This window comes from Macrobrachium rosenbergii, chromosome 22 (genome assembly GCF_040412425.1).
Source record: "Macrobrachium rosenbergii isolate ZJJX-2024 chromosome 22, ASM4041242v1, whole genome shotgun sequence".
Classification (NCBI taxonomy): domain Eukaryota; kingdom Metazoa; phylum Arthropoda; class Malacostraca; order Decapoda; family Palaemonidae; genus Macrobrachium; species Macrobrachium rosenbergii.
Window position 1 is genome coordinate 16131195 of NC_089762.1, and position 25118 is coordinate 16156312.

A 25118-nucleotide genomic window follows, 5' to 3' on the forward strand; every position below is an offset into this window, starting at 1 on the left:
TTACGACATCCGTTTCCTATTGGTTTCCTTTCTCCTGAATAACAGGAAAAGGTGTTCTTTATGGCCATTGCAGTAAAGCGATTATTGCTTAGTTTTGGAAGCTTGTAGTGATTTCCTCGAGACCTAGAATCAATATGAGCTCAATTCTCTTCTGACGTCGAATAAAATTGCAGGACGGATATTTTCTTGGACAAATTTTAAAAATGTGCTAATTAAGGCTTCCCACTGAATATTTTTTTTTTTTGCAGAAATATACAGATCTGTGAAGTTGCGATGCTATTTTGCGGCCTTGCTTAGAGATCCTCAGAATGAAATAAATAATTTTAAATTGTAGTCATTACAAACTTGAATCTTTCTGAATCATGGCACTGAAAGGGAAAGATCGAAAATATCAGTCTAAAAGACTTGGACGAAGTGTAAACAAGCCGAAGGCACGAAATAAAAATTTAGGCACCTGATCAGCTAGACAATTACTATAAGTGCTTTAATCATTTCTATGGCGCGACTCTTTTGACATGAAAAGGAACATCTGGATACTGAGGTGTTGGTGTCTATAAAACATACGAACGTAAAGATAGTTCCATGAAGTTAAGTCCTAAATTTGAAAAAACTAAAATGCTTTTATTTAACTTTAGTATATAATAAATAAATGCCATACAATAAAATAAATCTGAATTTGCAGCGTTAGGAAATTACAGTGTGTACATAAGAGCAATGACAAAAAGAACTAAAATTGTTTTATCCTTTATTTTTCAAGCATGAATTACATTTATTGCTTACCAATCTTCACTTTCTTTAAAAGGTGACGTGCATAAAAAAGATTAAAACCTTTCATTAATAATCATATCACTAAATGAAGTGACGATTTACAACAGCTCTTCACACTCGCAATCCTGTCATCAGTACGGGGAATATTCATTGGCGAAGTTATAACTGCCATCTGCGGACTGCCCCCTGAAAGAAATGAGAGAAAAATATTACTCAAATATCCTCGAAGACAACTTTAGACGTAATTTTTATAATATTTCATATTCTTCGGAAGAGTTTTATTCATTGATATTTAATATATAAGGGGTAGATACCTAACATAGGAAATTATAATCTTCAGTTTCACGAAGATGCGTAAGTATATAATTTAACTCCCCGGGTATTAAGACACTAAATGCGTGTTTCTCAGACAATTAACAAAAGCTCTTATAAGGACTGGCAAAGGACGAAACGGTAGGGCAAATGGTGCGCCTTCCATATACATTTTGTTATCTACAAATTCCAGTATACCTGTCGCAGACCATCTGTTTGGACAACTCTTTTAGAAACAGAAACAGAAAAGAATTACAAATCAACAGTTTCCATCTGCTGGTATTTTCGGAACTTTTATGTTCATTCAACGAAGCAAATGCAAGCACAGATAAGGGAAAGACATTTTGATGTGCTTAATTGGAGAGTGTCACCTTTAATGCTTCCCTGCGTGTTTGTAGGAGAAAAAAAAAATTGAGTTACGAATTTCATTTCAAACAGAAAAGTAAAAAGAACAATAAGAAATTTATGTTTCAACAGTATCAGGATCAGATCATCGAAACTGATGACTGAATTAAGCGAGAATGTCTAAAATTGAATTATGAAGTCAATGCAAAATGAAATGAATGCATTCATTCTAACAAATGAGAGTCCTTAGTGAACAAAACAATGAGAAGTCGTGACAGGAAGAGAAGGGATCAATAAGTTCCCCCTTCATGTTCCACCCTTAATAAGTTCCTCCTTCATGTTCCATCCTCAATGTGTTCCCCCTTCATGTTCCACCCTTAATAAGTTCCTCCTTCCTTCATGTTCCATCCTCAATTCCTCCTTCATGTTCCCCCTTCATGTTCCACCCTTAATAAGTTCCTCCTTCATGTTCCATCCTCAATGTGTTCCCCCTTCATGTTCCACCCTTAATAAGTTCCTCCTTCATGTTCCATCCTCAATGTGTTCCCCCTTCATGTTCCACCCTTAATAAGTTCCTCCTTCATGTTCCATCCTCAATGTGTTTCCACCCTTAATAAGTTCCTCCTTCATGTTCCATCCTCAATGTGTTCCCCCTTCATGGTCCACCCTTAATAAGTTCCTATTCATGTCCCACCCTTAATATGTTCCCCTTCATGTTCCATCCTCAATAAGTTCCCCCTTCATGTTCCACCCTTAATATGGTCCCCTTCATGTTCATAGGAAGGGGAGAGGGAGGAGTTCAGAGGAGAGGGAAGATGGGAGGGTGAGGGAGAGGAAGATGGGAGGGGAGGGGAGGGGAGGGGGGAGGGGGGATGGGAGGGGAAGGTAAGGGGAAGGGAAGGGGAAGGGGGAAGGGGAGGGGAAGGTGGAGGAAGAAGAGGGGATGGGGAAGGGAGAGGAAAGGGTGGAGGGGAGGAGGGGGGAAAGGATAAGGGCAAGGGATAAGGGAGAGGAGAAAGGATACGAGAGGGGGAAGAAGGATGGGAGGAAAAGTGATGGGAAAGGAGGAGGGGAGGAGGGGGGAAAGGGGAGGGGCTTATCGTTTTTCCATGAGGAGTTGAGGTCCTGGGGAGAGGGGGGTGTGTTTAGGGACCACCCTGCCTAAACCGGTTTTTGGGGGTAGGGAAATGGGAGGAATGGGGACACACACACCCACAGAAATAAAGGCAAGGAAATTGATATATATATATATATATATTATATATATATATATATATATATATATATATATATATATATATATATATATATATATATATATATATATATATATATATATATATATATATATATATATATATTACAGTATATATATATATATATATATATATATATATATATATATATATATATATATACATATAATGTATGTACAGTATATATATATGTATATGTGTGGATATATGTATGTATATATGTACTGTATATGTATGTATGCCTACATATATACATATATACCTATTATATTATTATCCTTGACTTTATTTCTGCTGGTGTGTGTGTCCCCATTCCTCCCATTTCCCTACCCCCAAATACCGGTTTATGCAGGGTGGTCCCTAAACACACCCCCTCTGCCCAGGACCTCAACTCCCTCATGGAAAAACAATCTCCCCTCCTCCATCCACCTCTCCTCCCCTCCCTCTTCCCTCTCTCCCTTATTCCTTATGCTTGGTGTGTGTGTGTGTGTGTGTGTGTGTGTATTATATCAATATTCTTTGCATAATATATATACTAATAATATTAAATGGAGAAGCGAGAAAAATACAAAAACAATAATCTCGAACTTACTGGTGAGGACTGCCATGATGAAAGTACCCTTCTAATTGTGAAACGGCAAGTTCAGTTTTGTATTTTTCATCTTTGAGATCTTGGACTTCTTGTTCTAGACCGTAAAGTTTTCCTTCGAGTTCATCTACTTCTTTGTCCTTCTTTTGCCTGTTTTTGAAAGCCTTCACTGCTCGTAGTCGCTTTTTTTCCATTTCAGGGTTTTTCTGCACATCCAAGAGATATAATTTTGTTTTTTTTGAGAGTCTGGGCTTAGTTCCGGACGGACCAGGACTCTGATCCATCTCCAAAAACGTCGGATGTTCTGCCCGCTGGAGATCTGGAGAATAACTGGATACGCGAGGACTACCCAGTGATACTGAGGCAGAGTAAGCCTCTGTGTCTCCTGGTATCCAGCTACTTGGGTTGGGTACCCTATATGGAACAAAAAACAAAGTTATTGTATATTCCCGTTTGATACGATTAAGGGACTTAATATCTGCATGAATTAGGTCCTAGCATTTGACAATCAGCTCGCAAATGTGAATATTCATCGCCTTTATCTAACACTTTAACACCTTTTCACTCTTTTCAGAACTTTATTTTCTCTATCCCAGTTCAGTAACGGATTCTCTGTAAACATGCACCATTCTACACTCCATTCACAATTCGTTTTCTGCATCAACAACGTGTGGCCACATCTATTTTTTTTTCCTCTTTGTGGATCCTTCCATCCTTAGATATTGAGGAGACATGGATACATAACAGAATCTTATTTGCCTCAGACCCATTTTAACATCAAACCATTAATTTTTTTTTCTCTGCATATTCTACCATTTCTATCCAATATATGCTCCAAACCCTCCACACTAATTTTTATATCGATGCTGTCATAATCTTTTTCTGGGTCTATGTACACACATTTCTCATTTACTTCCAGACTTATCAAATGTTTAATAACAAACACCATCAAATTTGCCTAAAGCTATGTTATCCTTCCATTATCAGTCCTTCTTTCAACTGTCTCTTTCAATTAAAATCTATCATACACATTCAGCTCGTATACTAAATATATACTAAATAATGTTATACAACCCTAATTCTTATGGTAAACTCTATCACCTTTGCCTTAATACAATAAGCACAATGTTCCTCTCATGCATTCTTTCAGAACATTTCCCTCATCTAAACAACGCGTACACCCTGCTTAGTGTGATAATCACTCTGTTTCCATCATAATATGGCATCTCATTTGCCCCTGGTGTTTTTCCATCGTTCAGCTTCTGAACTTCCCTCATTACTTCCTCAGATTCGATTGGGAGTCGACCCCTAAGATGTTTCCCCCTTGTAGGATCGAACTCAAAATCAAAGACCCATCTACTGTCAGTCTAAAGCCTGGCCAATGTTAACTCTGTAAGAAGATGAAAGTACCATTGTTAAATAAATTCACATAACAAAATGGCCACTGGTACTTGGTAGCCTTCACCTAAGTAGAGGGTGCAAATTACCCGGCCTAAAATAAAGATCAAGCACTCTCAGCGCAGTGAGAACAGTAAATGTTTAAGCGAAAGTAGGAATAATTACGAGGTGGTGGAGATGCTAGCTAGCAGAAACAGCTATTTGTTGTGAAGAAAAGACATGATATAAAGGAGCTGGCACAAAAACAGATAGAAGTGGCACAGAGATATATATGTTCTCGTGGAGAAGATTAATTAAATGCACAATGAAGGAGGCATTCTGGTTCAAGATGAAGTGGAAAACGCAACAAAAGTGGAACGCATAAATAAAAGGGTATTGATGATTAAAATTATCTTGGGAGAAAAGCTAGAGCATTTGTAGTCAACATGCTCAACAATGAGGGAGACCAGGCAAAGAAAAACTGGGAATTTTTGGGGCTACGTTATCGGATACAGGGATAGGAGCGCCACAATCCGATGGGACACTGGTAGGGAGAGAACCAAGGGACCACAAAGGAACTGGAAAAGTTGGTTTTGAGGATTTCACGGAGAGATAGAGTTTGTAAAAAAGGTACCAAGAGGTAGAAGCAGTATCAGAATTATTCTTCAGGAGCAAATGATTTATGTTGCTACACATGAGGTTTAGGAGGTCTACACAGAAGCTGATGTCATGAGAATTAAGAAGAGGAAAAACAAACTGATTTTATGATACTGAGAAGTACATATGACATTTTAGTATAGGATTGCACGGTCATACCAACTGAGAAATGCTTAACACAGCATAGTCTAATGCAAGCAATTTTGATGTTGCGCTGTAGAAAGCTAACGAAGGGAGAGACAGCCTCTACAAAAAATAACATGGAAAGCGGAAGAAGGTAAATAAGTTTTGTCACAAAAAAAGCAATAAAAAAAAGTTGTCTGTAAAAACCAATGAAATAAAGTATATAAAAGGCAGCAGTAGGAGTATGTTGTAAGAAATTAGGTGAGGTATATAGATAAGGAGAAACACAGTGATTCGAAATAAGAAGCATAAAGAGCAATGAACTGAAGAGAGAACCTTCAAGAACTGGTAGAATCTACATAGTAGGGAATGATGGAGACGTATATACTGTACGTAGGAGAGGAGGGAGGCTTAGCTTATGAGCTGGGAGAGAGGAATGGAAGCAGGCTCTCATCACAGCAGAGAGGAATGAGAGAACATTTTGGATAAAAAAAAGTCTCGGAAAAGATGATAACGATGTAAAGGGGATATAAATATAGAAATAAGATAATGGAGAAATTAATGATGATGAGAGAGTAATGTTGGAATGATGGAGGCAGTATCTGAAAAGGTTCTGAATAAAGAGAATGAAAGGAAACATGAAATGCTGGATGTTGGCATGATAGAGGCGTCAATAAAGATTATAAATCTGAAGTGGTTAAAAGGCCATTGGGTTGATGAGAAGTGCAAAAGGTCCAAGACCATCAGGAACAACAAGCGATTTATTGAAAGTAGCTGGGGAGACAGTCAATGACATGATTTACAGAAATATGCTAATGTGCGATACAGGAAGGAGTAGGACCAGATGAAAGGAAGAGCATCAACAATAATATACAAGGGAAAAGGTGGTGTTCTACAATATGAACATTACACTAGAATAAGATCATTTGAGCATGCTATGAGATAGGTTGGAAAAAATAAGAAGAAAGTGATTACTTAACTACTGATAAATAAGTGCAGTAAGAAATTGCTTAACTATTGATGAATAAAAAATGAGCAGAAAGTGATTGAATAACCACTGCACGATTCTATGCAGAAGGCTTGGGCACTGAAAAGAAATGCTAAGATTCATGGTCAGGGTGTGACGATATCATACTACAAGTAAGGAAGTGGTGGAGAGGGCATCCACTGGATAATGGTCTGAAGTCTTCAAGACTGATATAATGTGAAAAAATTATGGGATGGGATGAACAACAGCACGTCAAAAGACTACAAAAGCTGTAGATTTGGAAGCTGTAGGTTGAGGACCCGTAGTGAAACCTAGGAATTCATAAAAGAATTGCATAGGTGAAATAATAGACGATGCAGTATTGGAAAATTGCTTATATGAACCTAAAAAAACTTGACAACAACGTTTGTAATGATGAAGATGACAATCTACATGTGTGTGTGCATATATATATATATATATATATATATATATATATATATATATATATATAAAAATAATATATATATATATATATATATATATACACACATATATATATATATATATATATATATATACACACAGGCAGTCCCCGCTTTACGACGGGTCCGGCTTATGACATTCCGAGGTTACGATGCTTTTCAAATATATTCACCAGAAATTATTTCCCGGTTTACGACGCATGTTCCGCGGTTACGATGCTTATGACGCTGATCCAACGGAAGAAATATGGCTCCAAAATGGCAGGGTAATAAAAATTTGGAGGTTTTTTGATGAAAAACTCAAAAAAATTCAGTTCACATCATTTTCTATGCACCAAAAGCATTAAAAGTAAGGTTTTCTTTGGATTTTTGACGATTTTTCGGTTTATGACGATTTTTATATTTATATACATTTTATATATATATATATATATACAGTATATATATATATATATATATATATATATATAATATATATATATGAAATTTTTATCACATCGTGATTTATATACAATCATGAAGCTACAAATGTCGCTTAACATTGAATTCACGCTACCTTGGGATATCTCCGTTGGAGAATTGTTGCCGAAGGGGAATTTATATAAGTGATAAATGAATTGGTATCGTTGGGACACGAACCCAATTCATTTATCAATTATATAAATTCCCCTTCGGCGACAATTCTCCAACGGAGATATCCCGGTAGCGTGAATTCAATATAGCTTCCATTTTTAGCTTCATGATTATATATTATATATATATATATATATATATATATATATATATATATATATATATATATATATATATATATATATAATATATATATAGTTTTAGGTGCAAAGAACATGTATGACAACATGTGGTTAAATAAATATTCAAAATATAATACCATACACTACTGTTTCCTTAAATGTGTTTAAAATTTAGTATAATCTTGCATGTTAGTTTGCAAATACATAAAAAAAGGTACAAATATAAATAATATTTTATAGCCTACATAAAGGTACAAATAAACAAATGTCTGTTTATACATAAATGTGTATAATATTAAGTTTGAGTGTATGTATGCGTCCAAATGGTCTACGCTGATTAACGGCTGGAGGTTCGTGTTGGGAGGGGCATCAGTGACTTGAGCTAGCATGTTACTTGGCCTTCGCTGGGCGCTCTCGTGTCCTCCAAGGGGCTCGATGTACCCGGTGATTTGGGGCATGCTGTCTGGTCCCTGTTGGCTCGTGCATTCCTTCTCCTGCTGGAGGGGAGTATATGGTCCAACTCTCGTTGAATATTCAGGGTCGGTTCCTGGATAGCAATGCTTACCACTTTGGCCATTAAGAGGTGACCATAGTTATCCTCTCTGTACACGATCTGGGTGCTTTCTATCAGCTCTTGTAGGGATGGCTTCAGGTCATGAACATCTATGCAATGTTGATGAATGGCCCGTTGATTTCTATGAGTCAGTAGATGTCTCCAAAGGGTCGTTGTAGTGTGCCCAATGTAGTTTTGGCTGTGAGATTTACACATCTCTGGACAAATGAATTTGTAAACTGCATTCCTGCACACCTCCTTCGGTCCCACTGGAGCAGTGCTGTTCTTCATTATTAGGTCTGCTACAAGGTTAGGCTTACTGTAAATTCTGAGACTTATTTTGTGGTAAGGGGCTTTTGGGGTTACGCCTCTGTTTACTGTCCTACGTACGGTGCAGGAATCCTCCTTGTATGCAGGCCCATAATGTAGATGATGGTAAATAATCAGGTTCTCCTCCTTTTTCATCGTCATGTCGGATTGGTAAAACTCATCCATTTTCTTTTTTATTGTAGTTTCAATCATTTGATCTGCATAGCCGTTATTTGTCAGCAATTGGCGAATTCAGTCAAGTTCGTTATGTATCTCTCCACGATGTGCTGTGTGTGAAAGCTCTACTGACATATGCACTCACGACAGACTTTATATATGTGACCGGGCATTCTCCTCATGCGTTCAAGCAACAGCCAGCATTCATTGCTTTTGTATACACGGTCGTTTTAAACTGCCCTTCTTGTTGTTTTACCAAGACGCCAAGAAACGGTAAAGTCTTCTGCTGGCTGCACTCTGTGGTGAAGTTGAGCACCGAGTTTCTTTTCAGGGCATCTACTAGTTTTCTGGCATCACTGGTTTCTTTTATTGTGATGAATATGTCATCAATGTACCGCCCATAAATCTAATCTCAGGTTTTTGATGTTCTCGGAAGGTCCTTTCTTTGACGGTGGCCATGTACATATTTGCAAAAAGGACCCCTAGTGGGGATCCCATGGCGACTCCGTCTACTTGCCGAAATAATTCCCCCGATGAGAGAGGAAAGGGGCCTCCGTAGTACTGGCCTTCAGCACATCTCAGAGGACACCTTTGGAAATGGGCAGCAGGTTCTTGTTGGACCTGTATACATGACCAAGGATGATGCTGATCGCTTCTTCGACAGGAACATTTGTAAACAAACTTTCAAGGTCGAATGAGGCGATGTCGTCCTCTGGTCCTTTTTCATGCAGGGGGTCAATGAACTCCACCGCTGATTTCAGTACATATGCGCCAGGTATGTAAGGTACCAGCAAATCATTCAGGACTTTCGCTATCCTATAGGTTAGGGATGTCATCTGAGAGATGATGGGCCTTAGGGGGTTGCCTGCCTTATGGGTTTTCACTGTCCCATAGCAGTAACCAGGCCCATAATCTCCTTTCACCTTGGGGAATTTTACGATGTCTTGTTGATTGTTGGCCCTAGTCACAAGCCTTGACATTTTCTTTCTGAGGTCCTCGGTGGGGTCCTATGTTAAATTCCAAAGGAGCATATTTTAGTTTTAAGTGATCTGTTTAGCAAATATGTGTGGGCATATCCAATGAAGGATCAGAAAGCGACAACAGTGGCTAAAATTTTGGTGGAAGAGTTCTTTTATAAATCTGGAATTCCTCAGCAGCTTCATCTTAATCAGGGGAGAAATTTTGAAAGTGCTCTCGTTAAGCAAATCTGCAAAAGATTTAATGTAAAGAAATCACGTACTTCTCCATTCACCCTGAAGGAAATGGTCAGGTGGAAAGAATGAATAGAACTCTGTACAGACTACTTAGAAGTTTGGAGGAGGAAAAGAAGAATAAATGGCCATTATATTTGCAGAGTTTAGTATTTGCGTATAACATAACACCTCATTTGGCGACAGGGTTTTCTCCATATTTCTTGTTTTTCGGAGGGGAACCATGTATTTTGATCGAGACCTGGGGGTATCTGGAAGATATATACAAATTTCAAGACGGAGACTGGTTGGGTCAGCAATGCAAAATGCAAAAAGAAGTCTGGGATTTGGTTAGAAGGAACACACAAAAGAACTGGGTATCAAAAGCAAAGCCTTTGCTAGCGAAGTCCAGAGAAGTGATTTGAAGGTAGGACACAAGGTTTTATTACGAGAAAATAAAATCATTGGAAGAGCGAAACTAGGAGACAAATTCAAATTCTGTAAAAGGAAATGGGTAACTGAAGAAGTACTTAACAGGGATTGTGGTTTGGATAGAGTTAGGCCAGAAGGAAGTGAAGCTGAGGTTATCCACCGAAGGAATATAAAACCGTTAGTTGAGGTAGAAAGGAATGAGGGAAAAGAAAATGTTGGTGATTTGGATACGGAAAATAATAATGTAGAAACAACTGATATGGATGACAGTATTTTAGAAATGCCTGATATGGATGAAGTTTTAACTATGTTTGGGCTTGATTTTAGCAAACAAGGTAATAGGGAACCTAAAGTTAGTGTTGATGAAGAGGTTGAACAAGAGCAAGAAGTAATAATTATTGGCCCTATACTGAGAAGATCAGAGAGGATACGAAACAGAGAGTGATCAGAGTTGTAAATTGTTTTTCTTTGTCGGGAGCTGTGTACGATGAGGGCATCGTAAAATTGTTGGAGGGTTGTGTGTAGCACTGTATGTTCTCCGGCAAATGACCTCTTAGCATTAGCAGCCCCAATTACCAAATAACAACCCTTAACAGGACAGCTAATGAGCGGCCAAATAGATTTTCACGAACGGAACTACCTTCACGGACCTGTTAACCAGAGGAATTAGCCATTCATTGGTTAATATGTCAGCGGAAAAGAATATTTTTAGAAAAATGTAAATTAGATGAAGGACCTGAAATTTACCGAACTACGAGTAGGCTCATTCTATCCCCACTGTAAAGCGAATGCTTATATAAGCTCTAAGCAGAACTGCCTGGTATTATCCAGTCTTGCTATACTGCTATACTGTAACAGAACTGGGTTGGTTTTGTTCATTGTTTGAAATAAAATGAAGAAACGCTGCCGTGATTTGTATCTCCCCGAGGATTGCTGTATACAGCACACACACACACACAGACACACACACACACACACACACACACACACACACATATATATATATATATATGTGTGTGTGTGTGTGTGTGTGTGTGTGTGTGTGTGAAATAATAGACCATGCGGTAATTGGAAAATTGCTTGTATGAACCTAAAAAACAAATATCCCTGTTGAAGAAGCCATTGACATTATTATGCGCAAATTATTTTCAGATCCTAAAACCCTACTCCATAATTCTAACTCGGATGATTTTAGAAGATTTCTTGAACTAGCTGTGCTGGACACAGCCTTTATTTTTAATAACACTGCTTTTAAACAAATTGATGGTATGGCGAGGAGCAGTTGCTGGACAGCTGCCCACTCAGCATTTACCCTTTATTCTACAAAAGATATGTAGATGATACTTTTACCTTGTTTAAATCTCGGTTTGATGCTGAAACTCTCCTCGATTTCGCAAACAGCAGACATCCGAATATAAAATTTAGTATTGAAGATGAACAGGATAATAAGTTATCCGTTTTAGGTGTTTCAGTCTCACGAGAATCAGATTGTTTTAACACGAGCATGTGGAGAAAAGCTACTTTTACTGGTTTAGGAGCCAACTTCTATAGTAGTCATTTTTTAATTTTAAATTAAATGCCTTGTCTATTCTTTTATATAGAGCCTTCCATTTATCCTCGAATTGGCAGGTTTTTAATAAGGAAAATACACTTTTCACACAGGGTTTTTACCAACAATTGTTTTCCATCTAACTTATTTTTTCAACATGTGCCAAAGTACAAAATTCCAGCTGTTCCCAAACTTCAAATCTATGCCAGTGTTCAATTTTTGCATGATAAAACCTTTAGCCAATAGCTTTCTCAAATTATTGCTAGACATTATGGAGCCGTAAAAATTAATCTAATTCCAAAGAATCCTCTGAAATTTGGTTCTTTATTCAAAATTAAAGACCGTTTAAAATTCTGAATAAGTTAAGTAATTACTTATTTAGAATTTTTTTTTTAAAATTCGACAAATGCTATAAGGGTTTTCGTGCTTTTATTATTTATTTTTTGTATTTTACTAATTAAATCGCAGTTCCTCATGAACATCAAAATCAGAACGACTGAAAATGTAAAAGATTCTGACAAAATTTCCTTCACTGATTTATTTCTAAAAGTTGACAGTCGCTGTTGGTCATACTTTGGATACTCAAACAACACATGTCTGACCGTTATTGTCACCTTACACTCTGAGCACTCGGGAGCCGGGCCACGAGGGCTGCTCATTAAGTGTCCATGTGTCAGACGAGTATGGCCTATTCTGAGACGTGTTAGAATTAGTTGTGCATGTCTCTCTCTCTGATATGATGAACTCCTTTTTCAACATTAGGTTTTATTTAATTTATTATTTTCAGGTTCTTCATTCCATATGTGCTGCCATTTGTATGATACCCACCTTTATGTGTGTTACATAATCAGTAACAAGGATATTCACATCTGGTTTTGTCATGTGGGCTGCTTCTTTGGCTGCTTTATCTGCCTCTTCATTTCCTTTGATCCCTACATGGGCAGGGATCCTGCATATTTCTACATTTTTTCATTATTATATACTGTACGCTATGGAGAAATAATTTGATTTATTGTACAATATTATTTTTTGATTCGTAACTCTGAATAGCTTCTATAGCACTTCTCGAGTCACTAAAAATCACAAAATTATTGAATGACGTTTCTTTAATTATTTTTATAGCTGACGCAATTGCACACAATTCTGATGTAAATATTGAAGCATTATTAGGTAGAGAGAATTGATAAGTTTTGTCTTGGGACACTGCAGCATATCCCACTCCATGATCTGCTTTAGATCCATCTGTATACATTGCGTAATGTGGACCCTTTCGTCTTATATGCTCTATAGTATGTTGTCTGTGGTGTTCTGGTGTATATGAGAAACTTTTTGATAAATACTTGAGGTGTGTACAAGTTCTCATTTTATTCATTGTCCGGGGAGGAGGTGATTTTATTATTAAAGGTACTTGTATATTTATATTCAGCGACTCAAACAGTCTTCTAGCTCTAACTGGGAAAGGCGGAGGATGGTTATTTATAAATACATCTTTTAATTTAAATAATTTTTTTGTTGGAGAATCGCTTGTCTGAATTCTTAGAGCACTTTTCATTGTTACTAGCTCTCTATGGAGAGACAGAGGTAGTTCACCACATTCAACTTGTAAAGATGATTTTGGTGATGATCTAAAGACTCCTGTGCATATTCTAAGGCCTTCATTGTGAACAGGGTCTAACATTTTCAGCACTGTGTCCGATGCTGAGGCATATACTTCGCTTCTACAATCAATGATAGACAGCACTGTTACTTTATACAGTACAGTAAGGGCATGTCTATCAGCTCCCCAAGTGGTGTTTGATAGTTTTTTTAATGCTCTTTTACATTTAGATTTTACGTATGTTACGTGGGCTTTCCAGTTCAAGTGAGTATTGAATAATAATCCCAAGAATTTTGCTCTTTGGCCGATTGGTATACTAAGGTTTCTAATTTTTAAATCTATTTCTTCACCTTTTTCCACCTTTTATTTTTATAAAACATGATTGCATGAGTTTTATCTATGGAAAATTTAAAGCCTACAGATGAGGCCCAGTCATCTATTCTTACTATGCTTTTATTAATGATTTGTTCTGCATGTTTTATTCGAGATGCTGAATAATATGTGGCAGAATCATCCATATACAGGTTACTTTTAATTCCGATGGGTAGATTATTACTGATATCATTAATTGCTAGAGTAAACAGTGTGCCACTAAGGATGCTTCCCTGTGGAACACCATTTTCAAGTGGAAATGTTCTAGACAGAACATCAATTCTCAACTGAAAACTGCGATTTGTCAAAAAGTTTTGGATAACCCTAGGTAAATGTCCAAGGATGTTGTTTTGTAAAGTTTTTAATAGAGTATACCTCCATGTAGTATTGTATACTTTTTCAATGTCAAAAAAGACAGCTACAGTGATTTGTTTTTGTTCAAAACCTCTACGTATATGGTCTTCCAAGTTAGAGAGAGAATCTAATGTAGATCTGTTACACTGTGACCAAAACTGAGTGGGAGTAAAAATTTTATTTTCTCAAATGTGCCATGTTAGTCGAGCATTTACCATTTTCTCTAACAATCTGCATAAGCAGCTTGTTACAGAAACTGGTCTGTATTTATTTACATTACTGGGATCCTTTCCAGGTTTGGGGATAGGAATTATTATAGCTTTATGCCATTCATCTAGAAATAAATTTCGAAGCCATAATGATTATAAAACTCTAATAAGCATGATTTTGCCAAAGGTGCTAAGTGGCAGATCATTGCAAAACAAATATTGTCACCTCCAGTAGCAGATTTATTGCTGTTCAAGAGAACATATTCCAACTCTGACATTAAATTTTCGGTTATAATATATAACTTCTATTGTTTAAAAATTTATTGTTATTAATTCTATTTTTCTTTGTGCGGAAGTGTTCATCTACATTTTTATCACCACTTACATTTACTAAAATTTGCCCCATTATATTACTTATTTCTTTTGGATCAAGTGTTCTTTTCCCATCTTTTAATATGGCATGTCTAGGTGATTTAACGTGGGTACCATTTGTTTTCCTGAATTTTTCCCATATTTTTTATATTGGGGTATTATTAGAGAGATCTGATACGTATTTCCTCCATTAAATATTTCTTCCTTGAATTACTTCTTTTTTTAAATTTTGCAGATATTTTGTTGTATAGAGGTTTTAATGTATCAATTTCTAGTAATAATATAGTCATTTTTTGTACAGTTCCTTCTAATATCGTACTGTTTTATTTATTTTACTGAACTTTCTATTCAAATTGTCTAATCGTCTCCCTATTGAGTGTTTTATATTTATTAATTCTGTTAACTTATTGGACCACCATGGAACTTTGTGTTTTGTTGGATGGGGTTTTGACTTTGGTATTGCTTTGTCAGCAGAATTTTTAATGAAATCAACAAGAAATTTATTAGTTTCATTATGGTCTTTTAAATATTCAAATGGTGGGAGATTTCTAGTGTGCATTTCATATCGTTCCCAATCTGCTTTATAAATGTTATAGTGAGGGACATGTTTTGCAGGATTATTTTATAATAAGGAAACTAACATTGGGAAATGATCACTTGTGTGCAAGTCATCAACTGTATTCCAATCTAATCTGTCATCTATACTTGTACATACTGTAGAGTTAAGCCTACTGAGGAAAATGTTCCATGTGCTTTTGAAAATTTGCTAATTTTGCCGTTATCTATACAGCACATGTCGTTTAAATCCATGAAGTCTTCTATTTTACTACCTATTATATTTGAGTTTGTACAATTACAGTCACATTTTGGGTTTTGAGCATTAAAATCACCTACTACTAATGTAGGTTCCTTGGTATTGTTAAGTAAATCTTTAAGTTTATCAGTGTCGTAATTTTTATTAGGTTGGTTGTATAAATTATAAATTAATTAATTATCGTTTTTTTATTCGTAGTTTAATACTTGATATTTCCAAGATAGTGAAGTTTACAGGTACTCTGTCATAACATACTTTGTTATGTACATATATAGCAGTACCTAAATTTCCTTCTTCTCTAGATTTAGATACTAAGGTATATTTACCTATTTTTTATATTGTTTAGTTGACATGTTGTAAACATAATATCATTGGTTCATATTCCCTAAGTAATCGTTGTATTTCTCCCAAATGTAATCTATTCTGTAGACCATTTAAGTTCCACTGTATAATTTAATTATTGTAAATATTACGTTAGCGTGTTCAAGTGTTATTTTCTTTTTGTGGATCATCAATATGCATTTTTTCTAACATTTTATTTACGATATTTATTTGTTTTTCTTTATAAGATATTAGGTGTCCAATGCACATACAGCCCTTTTTGTGAGTGTCTAAACTAGTAGTTTCTTTATCTGTGTATCTTGTAAAATTTCGTATAGTGTTTGATAAACTGTCCTTTGTTATGCTTTTGTTTTTGTTGCACAGTTCAATGAAACATTCATTACATCCACATGTGTTTTCATGTGTCGTTTTTTCGTTTACTCTTGCTGCACCAATTATTGGTGATGGAGTAATCTCTTCTCCCATCACATAATCATTCTTGTCAATGGTTTGTTCCTCTACTATTTCTTTGATGTTCTGGGTATCTATTTCCATTGGTTTTATTATTATTTTAGGAGAAATATGTATATTATAATTTTTTTTATTTATGTTCTTTCTTCAGGTCTCCCGTCTTTAGTTTAATTGACGTATCTCTAATAAAAGTCGGTTTTTTGTTGGTCTTGGATGGGGTTCTCTCTAAAGGCCTCTTTTTTTTCTTTAGCTTCTAATTCATCATAACTTTCTTCTAATATTTCTGTGGTACTTGTATTATCTTCTTGTGATTCCATTTCCCTTAATATTTCAAATGAATTTGAACAAATATTTGTATAAGTTTCTTGGTTTTTTGCTGTATTAGTTTCTTCTTGCAAAGTAGTTATTTTTCCTTGGGATTTATGTATCAGGGTTTTGTTACTCTCACCTTTTTCCATTTTTGTTTCATTGTCTGATCTTATTATAGTAGAAAACGTTCGTTTTCTAGCGGGATCATGCATTCCTCTAACTTTTAATTCTAATTTGACATCTTTTATAGGCAGTTCCGTTCTTTCCTGAAGTGATTTTAATTCTGTATTGTATATATAATACATACACTCCTTAGATTTTGCATGGTGATTCTGTCCACAGTTAACGCATTTCGGTTCACCACACCTGCACTGTGTGGTATGTTTGTCAGATCCACAATACGCACATATGGATGTATTACTGCACTTTTTCCTTGTATGTCCATATATACTACAGTTTTGGCACTGTAGTGGTTTTGGAACATACGGTCTCAATTCTCTGCTTTGGCCCATCGTTTTAATATTTAAGGGTAATTCATGGCCTTCAAATTTTATCTTTGCTATTCTCAGTGTTTTTCCATCACTCCGTCTACTGGCTATGTTGTATATTTCGCAATCTTGTACATTGTTGTAGCTTTTTTTAAGAGAATCCAGGAATATATTCTTTTCTACTGGCTCTCCATCATTATCAGGGAGTACTATGGTAACCTGCACACTGTTCATATTGTCATGTTTTTTTACATGTACCTTTATATTATCAATATTTTTTTTAGTTAAGTAATTTTCTGATAGATTTTTTCCTGTGGTTTCTATCAACCACATCTGGTCTTTTATTTGTCTGAATGACATTGCAGTAGTTGAATGTCGATTCAACAGGAGGTTTTCTCATTTTAATGCTGATATTTTCTTCTCTGTTTCGAAGGTCAGGAATCTTGACCAACTTCCACTTCCGAAGAGGGAGTCGAAGTGAGTCAAGGTTGGGTCAAGATATTTGCTTTTTTTCGGTTCGCTTTGTACTGGAGCATAGGGTTCTCGTATCACTACATTAGGATTTTTATTTGACTTTTCCAGAGAAAAGTTGTCAGAGGAAGTTCTAGCGGTTGTCAACTGTGCCGAGTCACTACCATCAAAGGGCCCAGGGGTACTTAAATCCTTATGGTCACTATTCATAAAGATTGGAGACAAAAATTAAAAAAATAAAAATAAAACCTGAAAACCTTAAAAAGATATCATCAGCCTTTCATGGAGTTTATTCTACCACCAATGGCACAAGTGAGAACCGACTCCCAAATGTCCGCGTCCCTAACCTACCCCATAGGGGATGGCACAACACGATTAAAGTGGCCCAAGTGTAAGCCAAACCCGCTTGCTAGGACAGAGAGTATTACAAAAATACAATCATCCCCACCCTAATCATGTTATGGGCAAACCAGATAGAATGCCAAGATTCCTATCCCTAGAACCAGATGCCCCTGGAATCCGTGGTCCAGGCCTAAAGAACAGCTCCGCCTTTGAGCTATCGATCTGATAACTCTCAGGTCCGAACATTATCGGGCAGTTGATGGTCCTACCACAATTCCCACTATTTAGTTTCGGATATAAACCCAATCCCACCTATGATATCTTTTCCTATTTAACAGGTCCAATGAATTTTAGCAAAAGTGGAAAATTCCGCAAAAATTAATCCAAACAAATACCTAATCATATATGACTCTTGGACTCAAACCCGGGAACAAATTCCTGGGGTTCAAGAGCCCCCCCTCACCACGTCAAGGTGGTCCCACATCGAGAGGGATATGCATAATTACATAAACTTATGAGTTTGTGTGCATAGTGGATGTATGCATGTATGCATGAATGAGCATTATTATGTATGCATGAACTTAGTTATGAAAGTAAAATCATTCTTATTCACTTATGTGAATACTGTGCGCACACAAAATTAAGTGTTCATATGTGTTCAAGCGTGAGAAACAAAAACTAGTAGAAGGAAGGGAATACATTAACCTGCTCTTTACTTACTGATAATAAATTGAAATTCATGAGGTTCACTAAATTTTCAAAAGGGTCATTGTGATTATGGTAAAATTCTGCCGAAAGCCAATGTTCTTAGGGCGTCCGGACGATTCAGTACTGGATAATTCGGCACTGGACAATTCGTTACCGGATAATTCGGTACTAGGTCAGTTTTGTACCGGACAATTCAGTAACGGAAGGCTTTTAACTAAACTACTCATTTGAGATATGAAACGATTATTCTAAGTCAAGTGGTGGTGACCCATTCATTTGTATATTTTTGGCTTATTTTGAAAGTATAGCACTGTTGCTGTGGTCAATTATTTTTTTAACTGAGAGAATTTCACTATCAGTTATCGACCATGAGGTATAGAATGACCACTTGGAAGTTTGTAAATTCGGAAAAGGGAAGAAAGGAATTGGTCGATAACGGAAATTACATTTACCATAAACATAAAGAAATTGCTGATGGTTCAAAAATATACTGGCGTTGTGAAAATCGCACGTGCAAAGCTCGACTTCATACAGATGAACACTGAAGTACTGAAGACGACTGGAAATCATGATCACAGTGCGAATGGTCACAGCGCGACTGCAGCAGAAGTTGATGCAAAGGTTGTTATCTCAAATATAAAGCAGAAGTCAATTTCAAGTCTAACTCTCCCTCGTTCAATTATAATTGAAGAACTTCGGAAATTCAATGAGTGTGCATTGGCTGAAGTGCCAAGAGTTTCACATATCAATCGCAATGTTAGACGGTGGGGATCTGCTGAAGCCAATCATCCACCAATTCCTTAGACGAATGTTGGCTTCTCTGAGACACCACAACAGTATTCCTGTCTTGATGATGGATCCATGTTTTGACAATTCGACAGTGGCTTAGATGGCCCTAAGCGAATTTTAATTTTTGTAACCGGTGAAGCCCATGAAGATTTGAGATGTGAGAACTGGGCAGGAGATGGAACTTTCAAGAGTTATTTGTTCGTGCTATATTCTTTCAGCTGTATGTATTACAAATTCAAAAAAGCTAATACTTGGTGAATAATGAAGGACCTGAAAATATAATCATGGACTTTGAAAAGGCTGCGCATAATATGTTTTTAGACACTTTCCCGAGAAGAAAGTTGTCGTGCTGTATGTTCCATTTAGGGAAATATATATGTATATATATATATATATATATATATATATATATATATATATATATATATATATATATATATATATATATATATATATATATATATTACACGAAGATGACAAATTTAGTATTAAAATAAGAAGCTTTGTACCACTTGCTTTCCTGCCTCCAAATGAGGTTGCTGACGGGTCCGGAGAATTGATGGATGACGAAGTTATTCCTTAACCACTTGTATCATACTTTGAAAATACGTGTGTAGGACCAGGGGTGGGAAGAGGTGACAGAAGGAGGGTAGATCCTAAATTTTCGATAGAATCATCGAACGTACACGAACGTTGCATAAGAGAAGAACTGCGTACAGAGGCGTAACTTGGGTTACTTGCGCCCAGGGCAAGCACAGATAATGGCGCCCTTTGTCATGGAATAAATCTTAAGGCTTCTGGATCTGTGCCACAATGATTCAGTTGAAACCATGAAGAACAAGCTATCATTATTTCCTGCCAGAAGGTATATTGAGTTTACTAGTACAAGTTAACATTATTTATTACCAGAAGGTATATTCATGGAGTTTAGTGTTACCAACATTTATTGAGGGAGATACAAATGTTTTACCAACACTATTCTGCACGAAAAAAGAAATAAGGATCTATTTGAAAAAAAAAAACACTCAAAAAGCAATACATAATCCTGAAGTTCTGAACTGAAAAACTGTGGAAATCTGCATTGATAAAAATAGTTTTATATCAAATTTTTAAATGCACTCAAGCTTCACAGTGATGCAAACTCGTTAGTTTTATAAAATCATGGAGTTTAGTGATACAACATTATTGAGAGAGATACAAAATATTTCACCAACACTGTTCTGCACAAAAATAAATAAATGAAATAAGGATTTATTATTTGTAAAAAAAAATCAAAAAGCAATACATAATCCTGAAGTTCTGAACTAAAAAAATTGTGTAAATTAGCATTGATAAAAACAGTTTTAGAGAGAATTTTTAAATGCACTCAAGCTTTACAGTGTTGCAAACTTGTTAGTTAGAGTAATGATTTGACTGGTATTTCTCTAATAGCTCTTACCAATCAAAGAACTTTCATTAAAACTGAATAAAAAAAATGAAAACTAATTTGTCAGCTTCTGAAACCGCTTAGATTTAACATTTAAAATGCAACATTGACTGTAAAGAGATTAGAAAAAAACAAAAGTTGATGGCAATTATATTTGGACTCTGCGAGACTTTGCTGAAACAAAATTATCAATAATATCACCAAAGTTAATGAGTTCTACCTCTTCACGCTCAATACTAAGAAATGCTAGGGCGTTAAGTCTATCCTGTCCCATTGAGGCTCTGAGATAAGCCATTATCAATTTCAGTTTACTGAACGAACGTTCACAGCTTGCAATTGAAATTGCTACTGTGAGCATAAGTTGGATTGCTACTCTTCAGTTGGGGTAAACATTTTCATCACCATATTGTATAATGAATTGAATGGGCTTCCCTGGAGTGGAAATCTGAACATCCGTTCTACTTGCTAAGAGCATTCTGCAGTCTAAGATTTCCTCATAAAGTTCATTATCATCCAAATCACTACTGTAGAATTCGCCAACATAAACAGTTTTCCTTCATTCTCTCGTCATCCAGTAATCCTGAACTTTTACCTTTTTTAAGAATTTGTTCTACATCTAGCAGAAACCCAGACTTGTTGTCTAGATCTTCAAGTCTTGTGCTACGTTGTTTCATTTCAGTATGCAGTCTATCTATTGTACCTTTCCTTAGACGCATGATCTCTTGTTTTGCACTGAGGCCTACATCAGTAGCTGTTTCTCCTGACACCCTTTTCTTTATTCTGGTCGTCAGGTCTACCATAACATAATTCTCACATAGTTCTAATGCTGCACTGAGCGACTCATTACAGATTGTTTCTCTGTTTTCATTGAAATACATTGCAAGTGCCTCTAAGTGTTTGGCAGCATTGTGGAAATTTACCTGATGGTCTTGAAGTCTCTTTTGAATGCGGTCTGTTTTTGATAATATAAGCTTCCAAAAGAAAAGTAATGCAAGGAAATGAAAGGTAAGAATCCGGTGCAACAGCTGACTAGACCATCATTCTCTCTCTCTCTCTCTCATTTCATGTGTGTGTGTGTGTGTGTGTGTGTGAAGAATACAAATGCTAGAAACTCTTTATGATATGTATATATATATATATATATATATATATATATATATATATATATATATATATATATATATATATATATATATATATATATATATATATGATAGTGATACAAAATCCTTTTTTTCTCTCACAGCTCCCTGTAAGCAGCATAAATTGTTCCCAGGGTCATTTTGGCGTCCCCCTAAGGTCGTCGCCCAGGGCACGTAACCGCCCCCCTCCCCAACTTACACCTCTGACTGCTTACTATCAATAGTTTGGAAGCATTTCACAATACGTTAATCAGAGCAGTCTCTAGTAACCATCCAAATATTTGGATTCTCACTGATACCCTAAAAAAAACAGAAGATATGCCTGTATTGGCAAAAACAAAATGACACAAATTGAACAAAGTAGAGAAAGTATTTCAAAAGAAAAAGCACAAGGAGTGCAACAAGCGCATCCACCAGACGTGAAGAAAACACGCGCTAAAAGGTCTCCCTTACTTCAAGCTTAATAATAAGGTGGCATCACAAAAATAGTAAAGATAAGAGTTCTTGTTAAACTATCATAAGACTTTCATATTATGCTTTGAAATAGATTCTATTAATTTCACAATATTTATTACTTGCAGATGGGCTCGACCATGTTTTATCCCGAAGAAAAAAAATCAGTTGGGGAAACATGTTATGGGGCTATTGAGTCGGTAGAAGAAAAATATATGTCCAGGGAACAAGATGCTCAAAAAAAAAGTGAAAACAGAAGGGGGTGTCGCTAAATTGCGTCCCATCCTGAACTTGGGTTTGATAAAATTTTAGACTAAAAGTAGAAAAAGGTCATCCTTTATACAAATTACGATAGCACCAAATGCCCAAAGTAATCTAACGTTTATCTGCGCATTACTTTTCATAACAGATATTAGCAAATGCTTATACGAAGATTCGAAAAACGTATGAAGGATAGTAGACAAAAGTCTTGCAGTGCGAACTGAATTTCATCGATTGGGAATGAGTCCGTCGTTGGGTTACATCATATGAAGGTTTGCTTTGTTTCAGGAATATTTGTTAACTGGTTATAAGAACCACAATTTACACAATTTATAATAATTTCCAACAATATAAAATAAGGATAACTTCAAAAATAATGAATCATACACGAAAACTTCCATTTCCTTTAAAAATCCATATAAGTTAAATAAGATAAATCTAGGCAAGAAGGGCTCATTACTTAATAATCAACCATATATATCACAATAAACAAACTAGTCGTTTAGAAATATGTTTGAAGACCATTTCTCCAACACTTTAGAAAATGAAGAAGCTTGTGAGCAAACTTGAGAAAAGGTAAATAAGTCTTTACAGATGAAAGAAATGTGACTGAGAATATTCTACACTGCATTCCTGACATCATAATTTTAAATGTTTGACTCATTTTCTCCCTTTCATCCTCCTCTGCCTATTATTATTATTACTATTATTATTATTATTATTATTATTATTATTATTATTATTATTATTATTATTATTATTATTATTATTATTATCACAATCTTCACTTTTAATGGTGGTAGTAGTAGTAGTAGTAGTAGTAGTAGCAGATTTTTTGTATTAAGTTTCTCTTAAGTAAGTGGCTTTGATATTCAAAAGATTGTAAAAGAAAATCTTTTATAACAAAGGCTTCATATCCATTTTACTTATGTTGCTGAATAATTATTGTAAGTCAGAGGTGCGACAATGGGTTCTTCTTCTTCTTCGTTTAACGTGCTTTTTCCCGTTTTTTATATGGGGTAAGCACGATGCCTTCTTTTGAAGGACTTTGATTTGGCGTTGGGGTAGACCGTAGCCTCGATCGGCTGCCCTGCCTGACATCGCTTAGACCCCGGTAGCGCATGTGTACATGTATCGTACGAGAATCCTAATGCTGATCAAATATTATCGCCTTGGTCAATATTCTTCTATAATATCTTATATATATATATATATATATATATATATATATATATATATATATATATATATATATATATATAATATATATAATTATATATTGTAAAGTGCCATTACTCTTTGCAATAGCACGTGAAGCTCCACTTATTTAAAATTAACATAAAGAAGAAAGCATGTAGAGTACAGATGATGAGGCGACTTCACGACCACCCTGAACCGAGGAACAGGGAGAGGTCAAAGTACCCCTGACATTGGCACCAGCTAAATCCTCAGCGCCATTACGAAAACTCTGCCCATCTTCTCTAAGCCTATTATCCCACCTCTGTCAGCCTTTAATTTCCCATGGGTACTGTCGTTCATCTTGTCCCAGCACCACTCCTGTGGATGCAGCCAAAACATGGGAACTGGCGAGTTAACGGACAAATTGCCCATACTAGGGGCAGAGACTGGAAGGTGGGAACAAAGGTTATATAGGGTTCCAGCCAATGGTCATACGATGAGTTCATTACTTTCCAGAATCAGAGTAGAGTCCTTGCCGGGTAAGTCTCCGACCACCCTCTCCCTTTCTGACCCAGTCAATCTTTGTTGTGCTAACACAGCCCCACCAAAGCCCCTTGCCTTATTGCACAAAGTCTGGCCTGTGCATCAAGACAACGTATCCTACAGGAAAAGGTAAAGCCTGGATTGGAGTTTGTAATAGGCCCATTCTTCCACTATAATTTTCATTCTTTCTAATATTTCTGCCCCTTGGAGTTCTGAGAAAATAAGTGAAATGTTAATGTTTTCATTCCAAGTAACTTAAGCATCTCATAGCATTTGCTATTTTACATTGTTCCCTCTCAGCCTTCAGCACTCCCTGTGTGAATGTGAAAATGTTTTCTTTGCAATAAAGTGACAGTAAATTTGTCTTGCAGAATAGGCATTTTGATACTGTGTGCCTACCCGTTCGTCGACAGTGACAATTCCTGAATTCTCGACGTGGAAGAACACTTCAAGAGTAATCTCTGAAGACTTACATGCCTAAGTGGCAGATTACCTGTATATTTACTTTCCTTTAGAGGTCCCACCACAGTGTGATCTATTTCAGATTAGAATTAATTCCATAGTTGAGCAATTTCACCATAGATCGCAAAGTCTTTTGATATTGGCACTACTTGTTTTGTGACTAACGTAAATCAGTGCCAAGGAGTTAGCGG

At 36.1% G+C, this 25118-nt stretch overlaps 1 protein-coding gene across 1 annotated transcript in view; it reads right to left on the reverse strand.

Moving 5' to 3' along the window:
• Positions 1–810: 810 nt before the first annotated feature.
• LOC136850375 (uncharacterized) overlaps positions 811–25118 on the reverse strand; it is a 31139-nt gene continuing 6831 nt past the window's right edge. Inside the window, exons 2-3 of the mRNA XM_067123986.1 lie at positions 3274–3684; positions 811–954 (exon numbers count right to left, since the gene is read on the reverse strand). Coding sequence (XP_066980087.1) covers positions 900–954; positions 3274–3684 — 466 coding nt within the window. The 3' untranslated portion in view covers positions 811–899. The remainder of the gene's footprint in view (positions 955–3273; positions 3685–25118) is intronic.